The sequence below is a fragment of the Panthera leo genome, chromosome B4, assembly GCF_018350215.1.
Source record: "Panthera leo isolate Ple1 chromosome B4, P.leo_Ple1_pat1.1, whole genome shotgun sequence".
NCBI lineage: Eukaryota > Metazoa > Chordata > Mammalia > Carnivora > Felidae > Panthera > Panthera leo.
Genome location: NC_056685.1, coordinates 11,800,763 through 11,819,840, shown reverse-complemented (window position 1 = coordinate 11,819,840; position 19,078 = coordinate 11,800,763). Strand labels below are relative to the sequence as shown.

The 19,078-nt window shown below is 42.9% G+C and overlaps 1 protein-coding gene across 16 annotated transcripts in view; it reads left to right on the top strand.

Annotated features, from left to right (window-relative positions):
* The window catches only part of CCDC3 (coiled-coil domain containing 3), a 142,691-nt gene that overhangs the window by 11,423 nt on the left and 112,190 nt on the right, over positions 1-19,078 (top strand). For 2 of the 16 annotated variants that reach the window (XM_042944899.1, XM_042944900.1), the window contains 2 exons: positions 11,585-11,767; positions 18,126-18,300. In XM_042944899.1, coding sequence (XP_042800833.1) covers positions 11,718-11,767; positions 18,126-18,300 — 225 coding nt within the window. In that variant the 5' untranslated portion in view covers positions 11,585-11,717. Of the gene's footprint in view, positions 1-8,204; positions 8,353-11,564; positions 11,768-12,791; positions 13,104-13,519; positions 13,819-13,840; positions 14,046-14,105; positions 14,686-15,115; positions 15,490-16,338; positions 16,511-18,125; positions 18,301-19,078 lie in introns of those variants that run through there. The other 14 variants (XR_006204525.1, XM_042944897.1, XR_006204528.1 and 11 more) reach the window with 13 other exon arrangements.

The following is a 19,078-nucleotide window of genomic DNA, read 5'->3' as shown; positions in this document are numbered from 1 at the left end:
TTATTTTTTATTTTAGAGAGGGAGAGAGAGGGCATTTGAGTGGAGAATATGGGCAGAGGGATAGAGAAAGAATCTTAAGCAGACTCCACACTCAGTGCAGAGCCTGATGCAGTGCTTGATTCCATGACTCTGAGATCATGACCTGAGCCAAAATCAAGAGTTGGATGCTTACCCAACTGAGCCACCCAGGCGCCCCTGTTTTAACAGTCCTCCTGATATGCAAGTTGCTCCTTGCATAGTTACTACCATTTCAAGAATTGTAGCTGTACAATATACTTTAATATTTGGAAGGGCAAAATTATTCCTGTTAATCCTCTTTTAAACACATCTTAACTATTCCACTTATTAATTTTCCTTTTTTTTTTTAGTTTGAGGCATCCTCAAATGGACAGAAAAGTTGCAGATTAAGTACCAACAATTTTTTTTCCTGAACCATTTGAGAATAAATTGGTCCATGATGCCCCATTATCTGCAAATTAATTAGTGTGCATTTCCTACAATCAAGGGCATAGAAATAGAAAATTAGCACTGATATGTTACCATCACTGAAATGTCAAGCCCTATTCAAGATTTGCCACTTGTCCCAATATTGTCCTTTATAGGAAAAGGACCCAGTTCAGAATCATACTTTGCTTTTACTCTTTTGCATGTCTTTTCCATCCCCTTCAATCTGGAACAGCTGCTGGGTCTTGATTTGATTTTTGTGAACTTGACACTTTCAAAGACCATAGGCCAATTATTCTGTAGAATATTCCTCAGTTTGGTTTGTCTGATATTTCTTCACTATTATATTTATGTTACACACCTTTAGCAGGAACATGATAGAAGTGATGTTGTTCTCACTGCGTTTTATCAAGTGTCACGTGATTTCAATATGTCCCATTACTCAGGTGGTTTCTGCCAGACTGCTCCAACTATAAAGTTATCCTTTTTGTCCTTTGTAATAAATAAATATGTTGTTGGGAGCTATTTGTAACTAGGTAAATATTCCTGAAATGTTGTTCATTCATGGATTTACTATTGTAAATGGTAAACTACAGTAAAACCTTGTGTTGTGAGCAACTTGTTCTGCAAGTGTTCCACAAGATGAACAACATTTCTTTTTTCTTTTTAATTTTTAATGTTTATTTATTTTTGAGAGAAAGAGACACAGCACAGATGGGGGAGGGGCAGAGAGAGAGGGAGAAACAGAATCTGAAGCAGGCTCCAGGCTCTGAGCTGTCAGCACAGAGCCTGATGCGGGGCTCGAACCCACAAACCATGAGATCATGACCTGAGCCGAAGTCAGCTGCCTAATTGACTGAGTCATCCAGGTGCCCCCATGAGCAAACATTTCTAACAATTTTAACTTGATAAATGAGCGATGTCTTGCAATATGAGTAGTATTTGATGCCGAATGTCACATGATCACAAGTGAGACATTGGTTCTTGAAATTCAGTTTGATATACAAGTGCTTTGGATTACACGCATATTTCTGGAACAAATTATGCTTACAGACCAAGGTTTTACTGTATTTATAATTACAATTATCATGCATAGTAAACTGTAGGTTATAATCCATTATTATCATTATTAATTTTAATTGATCACTGGAAGCTCCTTCAGGCTAGGCTGGGTGTGTGTGTGTGTGTGTGTGTGTGTGTGTGTGTGTGTGTGAGGATGTCCCCATAGTCTTAGTGCAGTCTTAGGCTTTAACAACTTCAGAAGTACAAGTGCTATAAATTAACAAAAAAATGTCATTGGGAAGTTTCGTTATTTATACTTGTTTACACTTAGCTTTTTGAATTTTGAGTAATAAAGTTTTATTTTAAGGTTTGTTTGAACAGTTTTATGGATGAGAATTTCTGAGACCATTGGCTTGGTTCCCATTAGGGGAAGTTTCCTGGCTTGGTCCGATCTGTCACTGGATGTATCTCCATTAGATTTTTTTCTTGTGAGATCACATCAAACTGGCATGTATGCATAAAATCAACTTTCTTCCAACAAACTAGATAACCTAGGTGAAATGGACAAATTCCTAAAAGGCACAAATTGCTAAAACTGACTCAAAAAGAAACAGAAAATCTGAATGGATTTATAACAGGTAAAGAGATCGAATCAGTAATCAAAACACTTTTGACAAAGAAAAGCTCAGGAACACATGGTTTCACTGGTATATTCTATGCAACATTTAAAGTGCTAATACCAATGCATCATAAAATCTTCCAGAAAAAAAAAAAAAAAGATGAGAGGAAACTCTCATTCATTCAATGAGACCAGTCTTACCTTGATACCAAAACAAAACAAACATCATCACAAGAAATGAAAAATATAGACCACTATCATCACAAGAAATTTAAAATATAGACCACTATCTCTTATGAATATAGATGCAAAAATCCTCAAAAAAAAAAAAAAAAAAACCCTAGCAAACTGACTCTAGCAACATATAAAATGGATTGCACACCATAACCAAGTGGAATCTGTCCCAGGAATGCAAGGTTGGTTCAACACATGAAAATTAATACACCATCTTACTAAAATTAGAAGATAAAAATCACATGATCGTAAATAGACAAAAGAAAAACATTTGGCAAACCCAATACTCTAATGAAAAACATTCAACAAATTAGAAATTTGAAAAAGGAGGGAACATCCTCAATGTGATAAAGGTCACCTGTGAAAAGCTCACAGCTAACAAAATATGAAATGAAATTAGTTAAAAAAAAGATTGAGGGGAGAGGAAATTGGCAGTGACTGTTTATGGGTATGGTGTATCCTTTTGGGGTGAGGAAAATATTCTGGAATTACATAGCAGTGATGGTTATGCAACCTTGGAATATACTAAAAACCACCAAAGTGTACACTTTAAAGGGGTGAATTTTATGGAATGTCAGTTAGGTCTCAATAAAAAAAGCAAAACAAATGAGAGTCTCAAAGGAAAACCCTCATTTTTTGTATGACCTGAAAGCTAGAATTTTAAAGGAAATCTTTTATGTCACTGGGGAGTAACTGATGAAAGTTTTACAAAGTTTAAAAATTGACTAGAATCATGTATGGCACAATATAGTAATTAAATAAGTTTAAAACAGTTTTCTTTGTTTTTTTATATCTTATTTTAGAGAAAGAGAGTGTGTGTGTATGTGTGTGTGTGTGAGAGAGAGAGAAAGAGAGAGAGAGAGAGAATTTTAAAGCAGGCTCCAGGTTGAGTGTGGAGCCCGATGTGGGGCTTGATCCCATGATCCTGGGATCACGACCTAAGCCAAAATGAAGAGTTGAACGCTCAACCGACTGAGTCACCCAGGTGTCCGTAAAACATAGTTTTCTTTGTATACCATTGACATACACTAAACTGCATATGTTAAAATGTACATTTTGGTAGGTAAGTTTTGACACATGACTACACTGAAGAGAACATGACCACAGTAAAAATAACTAGCATATTCATTATCCCCAACGGTTTCTTTATATCTCTCTGTAATTCTACCTTCTCACAATCTCTCCCTGGGCTCTAGGCACCCCCTAATCTTATTTCTGATACTATATATCAGTTTGCATTTCTTGGAATTTTGTATAAAAGAAACCATATGATGTACTCCTTTTTTAAGAGTCTGGCATCTTTCACTTGGCATAATTATTTTGAGATACTTCCATGTTTTGTGTGTGTTAATAGTTCATTCCTTTTCTGCTGAGTAATATTTCGTTGTCTGTCAGTTTACCCATTTACCTGTGGAAGGATGTTTGGGTTGTTTCTAGTTTTTAGCTATTTCAAATAAAGCTGCCATGGACATTGATATACAAGTCCTTGTATGGAATATGCTTTAATTGTCTTGGGTAAATACCTGGAGTAGAATGGCCTGATCATATTTTTAGCTTTTTAAGAAACTGTCGGGGTGCCTGGGTGGCTCAGTCGATTGAGTGTCCAACTTCAGCTCAGGTCATGATCTCGTGGCTCGCGGCTTCAAGCCCTGTGTCTGGCTCTGTGCTGACAGCTCAGAACCTGGAGCCTGCTTCAGATTCTGCCTCTCTCTCTCTCTCTCTCTCTTGCTCAAAAATAAATAAGCATTAAAAAAATTAAAAAAGAAGAAACTGTCAAATTGTTTTCCAAAGTGGTTGTATTGTTTATATTCCCACCAGCAATGCATGAGAGTTCCAATTCCTTCACATTCTCAGCAGTACTTGGTATGGTCAGTCTCTTTAATTTTTGCTCTTCTGGTAGATTTGTAGGGATATCTTGCAATGGTTTTAATTTGCATTTCTCTAATGACTAACAATGTTAAGTATTTTTCCGTTCAATTGGTTGCCAACCTAACTGCAAGTAAAGTGTCTGTTCAAGTATTTTACCCATTTTTTATATTGGGTCATTTGTCTTTTTTTTAAATTGGGTTTTGGATATTCTTTTGTGTCCAGATATGCATCCTTTATAACATATATGCTTTGCAGGTATTTTCTTTCAGTCTATAGCTTGATGTTTCATTCTCTTCACAGTGTCTTTTGAAAAGCAGAAGTTTTAAATTTTGATAAAGCCCAATTTTTGTCTAACCCAAGTTAGGAGAGGTTTTCTCTTAAAAGCTTTAGAGATAATTTTTGCATGTGATGCAAGGTATGGATTGTAGGTTTTTATTTTGTTTTTATTTGTTTTTTTGGCTTAGAGATACCCAATTGTTCTAGCACCATTTGTTCAAAACACGGCTTTTCTTCAATGGATTGCTTCTGAATCTTTGAAGAAAATAGTTGTAGAAAATCATATATATATATATGAGCTTATTTCTGCACTCTTTATTCTGTTTCATTGATCTATGTGTCTGTATTCACACCAAAGCATGCTTTATTGATTACTCTAAGTTTGTAGTAAGTCTTAAAATGAGTTAATGTTAGCCTTCAAACTTTGCTCTTTATTTTTCAAGCTATTTTGGCTATTCCAAGTTCTTTGCATTCTGTATGAACTTCGGAATCTGCTTGTCAGTTTCTACTGAATAGTCCACTGGGATTTTGATTGGGATTACATTGAATTTGCAGATCAGTTTGCTTAAAATTGACACCTTAACAATATTGAGTTTCCTGACCTATTGGTAAAGCATATATCATGATTTTTCAAAGTTCTTCAATTTCTCTCAGTAAATATTTTATAGTTTTCAGTGTACATTCTTTCACATATTTTTTAATGAGATGTATTCTTAGGTATTTCATGTATTTTGATGCAACTATAAATAGGTATTTTTTAAATTTCAATTTCCAATTGTTCATTGTTAGTACATAGAATACAACTGATTTTTGTATATTGATCATGTATTCTGCACCTTGTTAAACTTGCCTATTAGTCCTAGTAGCTTTGCTATAGATTCACTTGTATTTTCTAGATAGATGATCATGTAAGCTATAAATAAGTAGAATTTACATATTCCCTTTTCAATGCGTTTTATTTCTTTTTATTGCCTAACCCTGGCTAGAACCTTCAGTAATTTGTTAAATAGAAGTGGTGAGAGTGGTCTTAGGTGAAAATAGTTGGTCTTTCACATTCATGTTAGCGGATTTTTCACAGATGCTCTGTATCAGGTTGAGGAAATTCCTTTCTATTGCTAGTTTGCTGAGAGTTTTTAGTTAAGAATTCTCTCTTGTTCTCTCTTTTTTTCTTTTTGTAATCATGTAACATGTATATTTCTGAGTTCATAAAAGCTTGAAATAGCACTAAGACTTTTGGGACAAAGATGTATATTCATATACAGATAGTCACATACAGTTACATTTATTTCTGTATTATTTAAAAATAATTTATATTATATTGAGAACAATGAACCACAGGGTTTATTCCATTTTTCTTCCTTTCCATATTTTTAACTCCTTTCTCTGACAGTAGAAAACTGGCTTCCATTATCCTTAATATATTTGTTTATTTGGTCAACTTCCTGTGTGCATCCATTCTCCCATCACTGCCACCATCGCATATCTCCTGCAGATGCACTTGGCCTCTGACACTCACTGCTGGTAACTTCCTGATATGGACACTCTCTTTACCTTGCTAAGCCTCTGACTCCATGCCCTGAGCTGCCCTTCTGCATGGACACCACCTTACTCTAACCATCCTCTGACACTCTGCACTCGTTATCGCCTTCCACATGGAAGCCCTTTCCCCTGGCTTATGCACTGACATCCTGTACTGTACAACTATGTGAATGTCCTCCTTACCCCTGTTGGCTTCTGAAGCTCATGTTGGGCTGTACCCATATGAGGCCCCCTCTTTGCCCTACTTAGACATGAATCTCTGAAAAAATTGCTCTCCCCCATGGTTATCTTCCTCACCTTCTTGGGCTCCAAAGCCCATGACGTGCTGTTCGTATGCAGAGACACCCCCCCAGCCCTGCTGGAGCTCTGATATCCTACACTGGGCCACTCTTTTGCATGGATCCCTCTTTACCCTTCATGGTTCATTCCTATGGTGGGCAGTTGTATTCTGAAATCTACTTCCTTTATTTGGTCTCCTATATCCCTCCTTCCATCCCAGCTTGGAGATGTAATATGCTTGGTCCAAACCAAAGGGTTTAGGACTGAGTTTTTCAGGAAATAATATGAAGAAGAGGAAGAACTCACTCATTTACTTTTTGTGATTAACTTAGAATAATTTTTTAAAATCGAACTCAAAAAAGTTCCATTGTGTTTTTGAATGAGATTTTGTTAAACTTATTTTAGAAGGAAAGGCATATTGACAGTACTGGCTCTCTCCATCTTTAGAAGATTCATCACTAATGGAACCGTCACGTTTCATCACTGCAGAAGAGTCTCCATAAGGCAATTGTAGCCGCAGTTAAGGTCAGCCAGCACTATAATTAAGGTCAAAGCTCAGCATGCTTCAGGGTACTGAAGTGAGTAGAGTATAACACTAGTTCTGGCCAAATTTATTGATATTGATGCATTTACTAGAGAGTGTAGATTTAAGTACTGCCAGAGATGGCTCAATAGGTTACTTGATTGGTTGACTAAAATTTGGATTCAATGATAGCACGTATTTAATGCGATTGGAATGTCATAGCGTCCAAGGCATAATGTGGAGGAGGGAATCCAGAGGCTTAGGGGGTTAGGGATATCGAACTAAATGTTTTATGCATGACCTGCACAGCCAGCTCACAACTACATTCCACAAGATGGCCCAAAGATACTCCCTTCCCAAAGGCAATGAGATATATGTTAGTGAGGGGAGCACCTGCATCCTTAAAAATCTCTGTGGTTGCTCACCTTTCTAGGCAAGGTATGACCATAGATGCTGTTGTTTAGTTGGGTTCCCAGATTTTAAAGGGGATGATGTGATTTTGAAGTAGCAGGGGACAAGTGATAGCATTTAACTGCCTAAGACAAGGTGAGGATATCCAAGGTAAAGGGCAGGAAGGACATAATAGTAATCAGAATGTTTTGAATGGCAGAGATCTTTGGCAGTGGCTAGTTGATCATGGTGTCCCTTAGAACTAAATATATAGAGTCTGCTAGAGTATTGCTTGGTCTGTATAACAGGAAAAACTGTAGGCCTCATAGCAGAAAACCAGACTTAAGTTGCCACAGAGGAGAGCTGAAGCTTCTTACTCAGTTTCCAGACATAAGTAAATTCACAGAGACAGAGCCCCTGGATTGCAAGGTAGACCAGGTACCCTTAAGGAAGGACTCAACACCATTGCCGCAAGTATACATTGTAAATTTCTTCTAAGATTTCTTTAAAAGGACCAAAGGCAATTTACTAGAATGTGCACTGGAAAAAGGAAATACCAAGTCCTTTTGGGGATTACTAAACTCTGGCTCTGAAACGGCTTTGAAATCCCAGAGGGTCCCAAAATCAAAGTGAAATTTTACCATGTTCAGATTGTAGATGAAGTTTAGCTCAAATCAGACCCATATTGGGCCGGTTTGGTCCAAAGACTCAGCTAGTGGTTATTTCCCCAGTTTCTGAAGGTATAAATGGAAAAGACACGGTTGACAACTGGCAGAATCCCCACATTTGCTCTCTGATTCATGGGTGATGGCCACCATGGTAGGAAGGGGTAAGTGGAAGCCCCCTAGGACTTCCATTCATACCGAGACAGTAAATTAGAAGTAAGACAGTATCCCTGGGGGGATTGCAAAAACTAATGCTGCCACTGAAGGCTTGAAAGAAGTGTAGATAGTGGTATGTAGTGTAAGCCCGGATAGTTGGTTATTTTTTTCTTTTTTCCTTTTTTGTGATGCAAATTCCTGATTTAAGCTTTGATTGCTGAGGCAAGCACTTCAAAGATGCATGCACTTCAAAGACAGCTATCTTGAATGAACACAGTGCCAGCCACAGGACTGGATGAAGAGTCAAGCTGCCCCGAGTCTCCTTTCTTTTAGAGATCTTAGTTGATTTTGATAACTGAGCATTTGGGCTGTTGGTTTTTCTCTTCCCAGGCCTTAATTTTCTGCTTTTATGTTTTAAACTCATCAATAAAGAATGAGTCTGCTAAACCCTAGTCATCCCACCCTCAATCCCAATAAAAGCAGAACTCCAGCCTCCTGCTCTCTCTTCCTACCCATCACTTTGCTCTGTGGCCTCAGGTGTGCCATGTAATTTGCAGGACTTGTAAGAAATATACTTGTTTTTCAAAGTTTCCTGATGGCTATTGCTGATGGTGTCTTGCAATCATAATAAGAACCACAAGGGCTGGTCCAGCCACAGCATTGGTTATCAATAGGCTGAGACCGATGCAAAACATGATACTACGCATCTCCATTGAACTCATCAGTTTCACCTTTGCAAAAGTCACATGGATCTTGAAGAATGAGTGAAGTCTACTATAAACTAATGAGGTGATAACTAAAGTTTCAGATGCTGTTTGAGATGTAGTATCTTTCCTGGGGCACATTGACATGTTCTTGGCATTTGCTTCACAGCTCCCGACCTGGTATATGTCCTTTCCTCCATATCAATTTGTAAATACCACCAGAAATAGTTTGCTTTTACTTGTCAGGGCTGACAGTACACTTTCACAAACTTGCCTCAGGGTAAACCAATTCTGTTGTTACATTTATTCTGCAAGATCTTGATTGTCTTGACATTCCACAAAACATCATACTCTACCTTGCTGATGGACATGATGATGATTGGATTTGATGTTCATAAAGTGGCAAATACTTCAGGGAGCTTCTAATGTGAACTGGAAGGTGGGCGATCCCACAAAAATTCAGGGGCCTGTGACCTCATTGAAGTTTCTGGAGCTTTAATTTTTTTTTTAATGTTTATTTATTTTTGAGAGAGACAGAGACAGAGCATGAGCGGGGTAGGGCAGAGAGAGAGGGAGACACAGAATCTGAAGCAGGTCCCAGGCTCTGAGGTGTCAGCATAGAGAGCCTGACATGGGGCTCCAACCCACAAACCCTGAGATCATGACCTGAGCTGAAGTCAGAGGCTCAACTGACTGAGCCACCCAGGCGCCCTGAAGTTTCTGGTGGTTTAATGTCACTTTTCCAAAGTGAAAGTAAAGTTGCTGTTCTTTGGACCACCTACAATGAAAAAAGAGGAAAAATGCTTGGTGAGCCTTTTTGTATTTGGGGAGTACCTGACTGTGTTACTTGGGTCATCTACAGAATCAGCTGTAAGGCTACCAGTTTTAAGTAGAGACGAGCAAAGGGATGCCCTGCCATGAGTTCAGGCTGTAGCCTAAGCCACCCTATCACTTGGGCCTTTTTACCCATCAGGTTCAATGATAGTTAAAATGTCTGTGGCAAACGGGCATGCTGTAAGGAGCCTCTGGGTGAAGACCAACAGGCTAGTCACAGCACCAAGCTGTAGGATTTTGGAGCAAATCTATGCCTTGTGCTGGATATGAGTATTTTCCTTTTGAAAAATAGCTTCTATCTTGCTATCAGGCCCTGGTAGAGAATGCCTCACCATGGTGTATTGGGTGACCATGTGATCTGAGTTTCCCATCATGAACTAGGTATTGTCTGACCCACCAGCCATAAATTGTGTGTGTGTGTGCAGCAATCTATGGTCAAATGGGAATGGTTTGTGAAAGATTGAGCAAGGAAGGTCCGAAATACAAGTAAGTTGAATAACAAGTGGCTTAGATTCCTTTTTTTTTAATTTATTTATTTAAAAAAATTTTAATGTTTATTTATTTTTGAGAGAGAGAGAGAGAGAGAGAGCATGAGTAGGGGAAGGGCAGAGAGAGAAGGAAGCACAGAATTCAAAGCAGGGTCCAGGCTCTGAGCTATCAGTACAGAGTTCGACGTGGGGCTCGAACTCATGGACCACAAGATCATGACTTGAGCCGAAGTTGGACGCTTAACCAACTGACCCACCCAGGTGCCCCTTATTTATTCTGAAAGAGAGAGAGAGAGAGAGAGAGAGAGCATGTAGGGGAGGGGCAGAGAGAGAGAGACGGAGAGAGAGAATCCCAAGCAGGCCCCATGCTGTCAGTGTCCCTTATTTATTTATATTGAAAGAGAGAGAGAGAGAAAGAGAGAGAGAACATAGGGGAGGGGCAGAGAGATAGGGAGAGAGAACATCCCAAGTAGGCCCCATGTTGTCATTGTGGAGCCTGATGTGGGGCTCGAACCCACTGACCATGAGATCATGACCTGAGCCAAAAATCGAGAGTCAGATGCTTAACTCACTAAGCCACCCAGGCGCCCCTTAGATTCCTTTGACTCTGAAGGTGCATCGCCCCTTCCTTTTCCTTCATCTGTGGCCTCTTGACCATGTTCCTGATGACCAGTTGACTCAGGAAGAAATAACTTAAGCCTGGTTTACAGATTGTTTTGTATTTCAAATGGGTATCACTCAGTGCTGCTCAGGCCCGAACATGAAGGACACTGGTGAAGGAAACTACTCCCAGTGGGTAGAGCTTCAAGCAGCACGTTTAGTTGTACACTGTGTCCAGACTCAGAGATGGCAGGTAGTATGGAAAGACACTAACTTCTGGATGGTTGTGTTGAGTTGGTTGGATAGTATATTACTAGGCAGGGTTCAACCAGAGAAACAGAAGCCATAGGCTTTTTATATATGAATATGGCTTATATGTAATATATAATCTCAGCCTTATATATATAAGCCTTATATATAATATATAATCTAAGCCATATATATATGTGTGGATATGGACATGGATAGGGGCACCTGGGTGGCTCAGTCAGTTAAGCGTCTGACTTCGGCTCAGGTCATGATCTCGCGGTCCGTGAGTTCGAGCCCCGTGTCGGGCTCTGTGCTGACAGCTCAGAGCCTGGAGTCTGCTTCAGATTCTGGGTCTCCCTCTCTCTGCCTCTCCCCTGCTCATACTCTGTCTCTTTCTCTCTCTCTCAAAACTAAAAAAAAAACATTAAAAAATATGTATAAGGATATCTATAGTTACGTATACTTAGAATATAGATGTGTGTATCTATCTATACGCATATACATAAAAGGAGATGAATTGGTTCACATGATTGTGGAGGCTGAACAGTCCCCACGATCTGCCATCTGCAAGCTGGACACCCAGGAAAGCCGGTGGTGTGAGTCAGTCTGAGTCCAGGGGCCTAAGAACCCGGGGACCTAATGGTGTAAGTGGAAATGCTTCGTTCACTTTTAAGCCCGATCTTTCATTGGTAGAATTGTTGCTTCCCCTCCAGGCTACCTTGAGCTCTGCTTGTGCAGAACTTAGTCCCCAAAGAGAAGCTGCTTGCCGGAGGACACGCCCATGGCCCCAGGTAATGAACCCCCCATCGGTGAGGCACTCTGCCAGACGTGACAAAGAAGAGAAGCATGACTGATGTTCCCGGTGAGGAGTCCAGGAGAAAGACAATCTCTCAAAGGTGCTTGTTTCTGGAAAATCCATTCTGGGTAGAGTTGGAAGAGATTTGATTCTGTCCGGTTTATACAAGAAGAGAGAAATCAGCCATACATACTGACTTTTTTTTTTTTTTTTTTTTTTTTTTTTTTTTTTGCTTGTCTAAATGGAAAGAAAAGTCAGGGTTTTAAGGCCTGTTGAAGTGGACAGATCTTTTCCAGGCCTTGGAGACGCCTGAAGATGCATTTGAAAAACTTTCTAACCATCTTGTCTGTATAAATTGCAGCATACGACGAACACAGAGCAGGGTCACCGGTTAATTCAAATTTCATGTTAGTCCAATTACGTACTGATTTAGCCATCACTGGTGATTATGCTAAGGTTATTACTCTGCATATATTTACTTCTAGATGAACGGCCCACTTGTACCTTTAAAACACTGCCTATTTTGTCCATATTCTCATAATGTAGTTAAACGCATATATTCTGGAGTCTGATGCTGGGGTTTGAATCCTGGCTCAGTCACTGTCTAGCTCTGTGATCTTGGGTAAGTCAGTTAACCTCTCTGTGCCAAAGTTTCTTTATCTGCAAAAAGAAGTTGATAGTAGTATCTACTTAGGAGTGTTGTTTGGAGAATTAATTCAGATAACACAGTCAAACTCTTTACAACTGTGCTTGGTCCACAGTAAGCAATAAATACATGTTAGCAATTATTAATATTGTAATTTGGCAACACTTGCTCTAAGTTGGCTTGCCAGGAATATAAGCCATTGTATATCCCCTCTCTCTCTTTCTCTAGCAAACCTACAGAATACCTACTAACTAGCTGTTATGGACTAAATTGTCTCTCCTTCCTTCTCCTCCCAAATTCACATGTTGAAACACTAACCCACAAGGAGACTGTATTTGGAGGTAAAGACTTTAGAGAAGTAATTAAGATCAATGAGGTCACAAGAGTGGGGCTATTCGGATAGGATGGACGTCGTTATATGAGGAGGAAGAGACATCAGATCTCTCTCTCTCTCTCTCTCTCCCTACATGCACAAAAGGAAAGGTGGAAAGGCTGTGTGAAGACACAGAGGGGAGGCAGCCATCTACAAGCCTGGAAGAGAGACTACACCAGAAACTGACCCTGATGACGTCTTGACCTTGGGCTTTTGGCTTCTAGAACAGTAACAAAAGAACTGTCTGTGCTTTGAGCCACCTGTCGGTGGATTTTGCTATGGTAGCCCTAGCAGACGGAGACCACGACATTATGAAATTTCCTAATTTACATACTCAGCGAGAGACAAGCGAGCAGTGCTGATATACGGTGTCTGATGTTATCCTTGAACACCATTTACCCATCGTGTGAAAATCTGGTATCTACCAGGGGGTTTGGGGGTGGGGGTCATATACCATGAGGGCTACTGTTATCTCGAGCCCCACTCTTTTATTTTTTTAAAGATTTTTTTTTATGTTTATTTATTTTTGAGAGAGAGAGAAAGCATGCACAAGTGGGGGAGGGGCCGAGAGAAAGAGAATCTGAAGCAGGTTCCAGGCTCTGAGCTGTCAGCCCAGAGCCCAGTGCAGGGCTGGAACCCACAAGCAGTGAGATCATGATCTGAGCCGAAGCTGGACGCCTAACCGACTGTCTGATAGGCGCAGACACATCTGTCTGTTTTTAGGCGCATCACAGAGGGTTTTGTAAGAATAAGAATTTGGTTGATTGAGTCGCTGAGCAGATTCTGGGCTAGTGTGACAGAATGTTAGCTGCGGTTTCCCATTCTCTTAACAGCGCAGGGCTGCCTGGAGTCCTGGTGATCCCACTTCCGGGGATGCCCAAAGCCCTCCCTTGGATGTCCCTCTCCTGCCTGAGACAGCCTCTCTCCTGGCCTCTTCCTCCTGAGTCCCTGTCCTGCAGGGGAGGGACCTGCACGGAAGAGCTGCCTTCAAAGACTGCCTTTGCTGGGTGGCAAGCAATCGTGAATTAAATTCCCCCAGTTGAAGATTTAGGGGCCACAGGGAGAAGACTTGGGAGCCAGGGGGAGGTGAGGCCCAGACTTGAAACCTTGTCTCCTGCAGCTTTATCCTCTCTTCTCCTTACCTTTCCTTCCAGAATTCCCTGAGTTTTCCCTTCAACGCATAGAAGAATTTAGCTGTGTGCCAAGGCTCAGACTTGCAGAAATAAGATGCTTAAGGAACAGAGGCTTCTGTTTTAAGGCAGTTCTGCTTATAAATTTATTATACATATATCATACATATAATACCTATGATACAAGTACCATGGGATGCACATTACATGCATGATTATATGTATGATGTAACACACATATAAAAATATAAATGTATTTATAAGTGATCATCCTCTTTTTTCTTCGTAGGGCATTGGGAACACTTAATGGTAGTTCAGAGATAAAAGGAGCTGGTGAGTTGAGAGAGAAAGAGACTGTTGAGCCTGGATCTCCCTCAGACTCATGCACTGACGCACTGACGTGTGAGAAGCGGGGTGGAATTTACTGCATTTATTTCTCAGGTGTAGGGTGTTCAGAAGCTGTAAATAGGAATTATGTAAATCGTGCAGCTTTAGGAAAATCAGGACAGCATGGCTTTTCGAATCTTTTATGAAGGCTTTCCTGAGATTACCATTAAGTCAGAAGCAACATGAGAGAGAGCGAGCGAGACAGATCGGCAAAAGTTTACTGGCCCGCGCTGGGTTTCCCAATTCACCGCTGCGAAGCAAAAGTCAGATTTGATCTCGACGCGTGTTGACTCTAAAAGAACGACCCAGAAAATGTCAACACGTCTACACGGTACTCACGCAAAGGAACAGCCATTGTTGGTTTGGAACTGGCTTTCCGCCTGGAGAGCTCCGACACAGCGCATCAGTGGGGCGCGGGAGGAGGGCCGGGCCGCGGCTCCCGGCAGTCAGCGACCGTCTCCCGCAGGCCCGCACTCCCCCAACGGCGCGCGGGGCCTCGGGGGGGACCGGCCCTGCGCGCCGCAGCTCCCGAGCGCCCCTGGCCGGCCGCCCACCTCCGCCCCCCGCCGCCTCTCCGCCCTCTCCCGCCGCAGCCCACGCCCCGTCGCGGGGGGCAGGGCAAGAGGCGGGCGGCCGGCCCGCCCCGAGACCCTTTAAAGCGACGCGGACGCGGGCCGGGCGCCGCGAGCCCGGCGGCGGACAGCAGCGGCGCGCCGAGCCCAGCGCGCAGGGCTGCCCTTCGCGGGCCGGCGGGGCGGGCGCTCCCGGCTCCCCGACGCCTCCCGCGCCCGGCGGCCGCGCGCCCTCGCTCTGCCCTGCGAGTCCCGGGCGTCCCCGCCATGCGCCCTGGCTAGTGCGCCCGGGGCGCAGCGCCGACCCGGGCCGCGCCCGCCGTCCGCTCCCGCCGCCGGCATGCTGCGCCCGCTGCTGCTCGCCGCGCTCTGCGTGGCCGGCCGGCTCGGGGCCGCCCGCGGCTGCCAGCTGCCCTCGGAGTGGAGACCCCTGAGTGAGGGCTGCCGCGCCGAGCTGGCCGAGATCATCGTGTACGCCAAGGTGCTGGCGCTGCACCAGGAGGTGCACGGCCTGTACAACTACCTGCCGTGGCAGTACGAGCCCAGCGACGCGGGGCTCTTCTACTCCGCCGAGATCGAGATGCTGTGCGACCAGGCGTGGGGCAGCATGCTGGAGGTGCCCGCGGGCTCCAGGCTCAACCTCACCGGCCTGGGCTACTTCTCGTGTCACTCGCACACCGTGGTCCAGGACTACTCCTATTTCTTCTTCCTCAGGTGAGCGCGGCCCCTCCCGCCCACACCACCTCCTCCGCCCGTTGGCCTGACCTCCCGAGGGCACCGTTATCTGGAGCCGGCTCAGCACCTCCAGGGAAAGCTGTCCAGGCCCTATTAGAATATCCCTTGGGCTCCTTTCCTTGCTCTTTATTCTCTCCTGCTCTGTCCCACGTCTAGACATGGGGGCCTGGGGGCCTTTGGCTAAAGCTGTCGAAAAAACAGGGGTGGTTTCACTGCTGAACGCACAGAGGAGTGTTTCCAGCAAAAGCTCGGGGTGGTTTCCAAAATCCATTTGACTCCTCTTTTTTTTTTTTTTTTTTTTTTTTTAATTTTTATTATTTTAATTGGATTCACTGGGAGTAGGTTGAGATGCTGAGGGGTAAAAAAAGAAACAAACTTTGAAATCAGACTGTTAGAGTTCTGGCTCTGCTCTTCGTGTGATTTTTGAGCAAGTTGCCTTCTGAAGAACCTCCATACTCTCCCTTTCATAATGTGAGAAACAAGGTTGGTGGAGACTCACACACAGTAATCATGCAGAACACCTGGTACAGGTTAGAGGCAGAACAAATAGTCCCTCTGCCATCCCGCCCCCCCTCCCCTCCCTGCTTAAATGCCAAGATAGGAATCGTGCGGAATGCAGCCCAGCTGTCCCTTTGTTTCCCCCCCTTGTCCACCACCGGCAGACCTCAGTGCTGGGCTTTTCAGAATAGCAGAGGTTTGTGTGGGGGCCTGCTGGGGGGTGGGGGGAAGACTGTCTCCCAGTGCTTGGAAGAGAATAAATGAATCGGGCTGGAAGTCCCTCTCTGACCGGAGACTCCTGGAATCTTGTGAAGTTCCGTGAAGATTGGCCTGCAGTCACGATGGAATTCACGTGTATAAGAATTCAGTCAATGGGCTTCAAGTTTGAAATAGAGACTGGCAGGTGCAACCCTAAATGCATTGGCTGTCTCCAATTGAATGAGAGTGACACAGAGCAGCTGAGAGGAACATGGAACTGGAATCTAACCTACATGTCAAGCGAGTGAGTGAATTGATCCACAGTTAACACTAGTGATGGTTCCAGTCTTCTCAGTCCATAAAGTAGCACTAAGAATATTTGGAATGACTATGACCTCAGTCTGCAGATCACTTTTAGCTCTTGAGATTTCCCACCACTCTGGGAAAGAAAACCTTAAGATCCACCGAAGGGCGTTCATAAGCTCATGGCAACACATGTTTTCTGTATCGAAGCCAGATCTCTAAGTTTAGAATACATGGCGTGCTTTGTGTTTGCTGCCGTGGTTTAGCTAGATTAAGTTGTTTTTCTTCTTTTAATTGCTGTTGAAATATAGTTTCTAAATAAAGGCAGCAAGGAGTGAGACCATATTCTTCTTGATACAAAGAAACTTAGATTTTTCATATTTTTCTTTAGGAAGGACACTGAGAACTCGGCTATAAAGCTATTAATCACTGAAACTTTATTTTCCAAAGAAGTAAGAGCTGGAGAACTTGAGCAGACATGATTTATTTTCTGATTTTATCATGAAAGAGTTTTGTCCAGGGGCTCTGTGGTGGTCAGCCAGCTCTTTCTTCTTTCTCTTTGACATATTTACAAAAACTTAGGGCAGAAATACAGAGTCAACTGGTAGTCTGACAGATTTCCATTTCACAGAGCTGTGTTGCCCCGAAGTGTCCTAACAACTGCATACAAATCATTCCTCCGCTGTTACTCCGGACCCAGTGAGGCAAGAACAGATTCTGGGCACTGTCACTGGGGAAAGCGGCAGTGGCCACTCCCTCGTCCGCCCTACACCACCTTTTTGTGCTGGAGGTTAACTTCTACCTGCCCTGTCTCTGCGTGATTTATCTTTGCAACAGGCAATTTGTCCTTTGTAAAAATGTTAACATCTGAACTGCACTCACTCCATGCCAGATACTTTTTCTTTCTCTCTTTTTTAAAACTTTTTTTTTTAATGTTTATTTCTGAGAGAGAGAGACAGAGCTTGAGCAGGGGAGGGGCAGAGAGAGAGGGAGACACAGAATCTGAAGCAGGCTCCAGGCTCTGAGCTGTCAGCACAGAGCCCGATGTGGGGCTCGAACTCACAGACTGTGAGATCATGACCTGAGCCCAAGTCCGATGCTCAGCCGACTGAGCCCCCCCGGGCGCCTCTTCACTTTACAATGCAGTTCTTACACTACCACCAAGAAGGTGCTATTCTCCTCCTCTTTTTACAGACTGGCACGGTGAAGCTTAGAGGATTTAGGAAATTTGTGTCTCCTGTCAGAAGACAAGTAGCAATGGCAGGATTCGAACCTTACAACTGGCTTATAACTGGTCCTTACAACTGGCTTTCCTTTCATCAAGAAACAAGGGACACCCTGTGAGAAAGGCCACTTGGGCGATACACAAATAGCCAAACACATAGGCATCCCCTCTCCCCAACCCTTCACCCAAACTCATCTGTTGGAAGACCTTAAGGATAGATTCGTGTAATGTGAGGCAGAGAAACCATTAGAAATAGTAAGTCCTCTAATGAGAGCCATGTGAGACATGGTGGCACAAAGGCAAGATTGTCACGGTCTTTACAACTGTTGATTAAAGCTGGTGTCCTATGGCTGTCCAGTCTGCAGTTCTGCTTTTTTTTCCCCCCCATTAGGATGGATGAAAATTATAACCTCTTGCCTCATGGAGTCAATTTCCAAGATGCCATCTTTCCAGACACTCAAGAGAACAGAAGGATGTTTTCCAGCCTTTTCCAGTTTTCGAATTGTTCTCAAGGGCAGCACCTGGCAACTTTTTCCAGCGACTGGGAGATCCAGGAAGACAATAGGGTAAGAAATGGCTGTGCCCTCTGTCACAGCAAAGTAATAGAAAAGCTGCATCTTGTCTGAATTTTGTGACCAAATGAGTCAAGAATACTCTTCCAGAAGCCCAGACCAAAAAGTGTTATCCCTCCCACTCCTCTGGCAGTTAAAAAAAAAAAAAAAAAAAAACACTGTTCATAAACTGTAGCTTCCTGAGGCTTTACTACTTGGTATCGGGATCCTCATAAAGTGAGAGAACAAGATGGAGTGAAGGTGGGCACAGTGCCTCAGTTTCCTCTCCTGTAAAATGGAAACAATCTACATCATAGGGTTGATGCAATATGATTTAGCTATGTAAAAAAAAATGAAAATATGTAAAGCCCTTAGCATAGTGCCTGACGGAGTATGTACTCAATACATGAGAGCTGTTATGACTATTATATCATTAATGTTATTGATAGCATAAGGCTCTAGGCAGTCTTTTAAAGGAGAAGAAAAAGTCCTCAAGGAAATGATTGCTATAGCTAATACTTCTTTGATGGTTAACTCTATTTGTTAAGACGTAGAGATACAGGGTGGCCAAAATGGTTGTGGAATGTAAAGGTTAAGATAGTTTTGGGTAAAGGGGCGCCTGGGTGGCTCAGTTGGTTAAGTGTCCAACTCTTGATTTTGGCTCAGGTCATGATCTCACGCTTTGCGAGACTGAGCCCTGCGTTGGGCTGTGCCAAGATGGCGCACAGCCTGCTTGGGATTCTCTCTCTCCTTTTGTCTCGCCCCCTTCCCACCCGCCATGTGAGCACGTGTG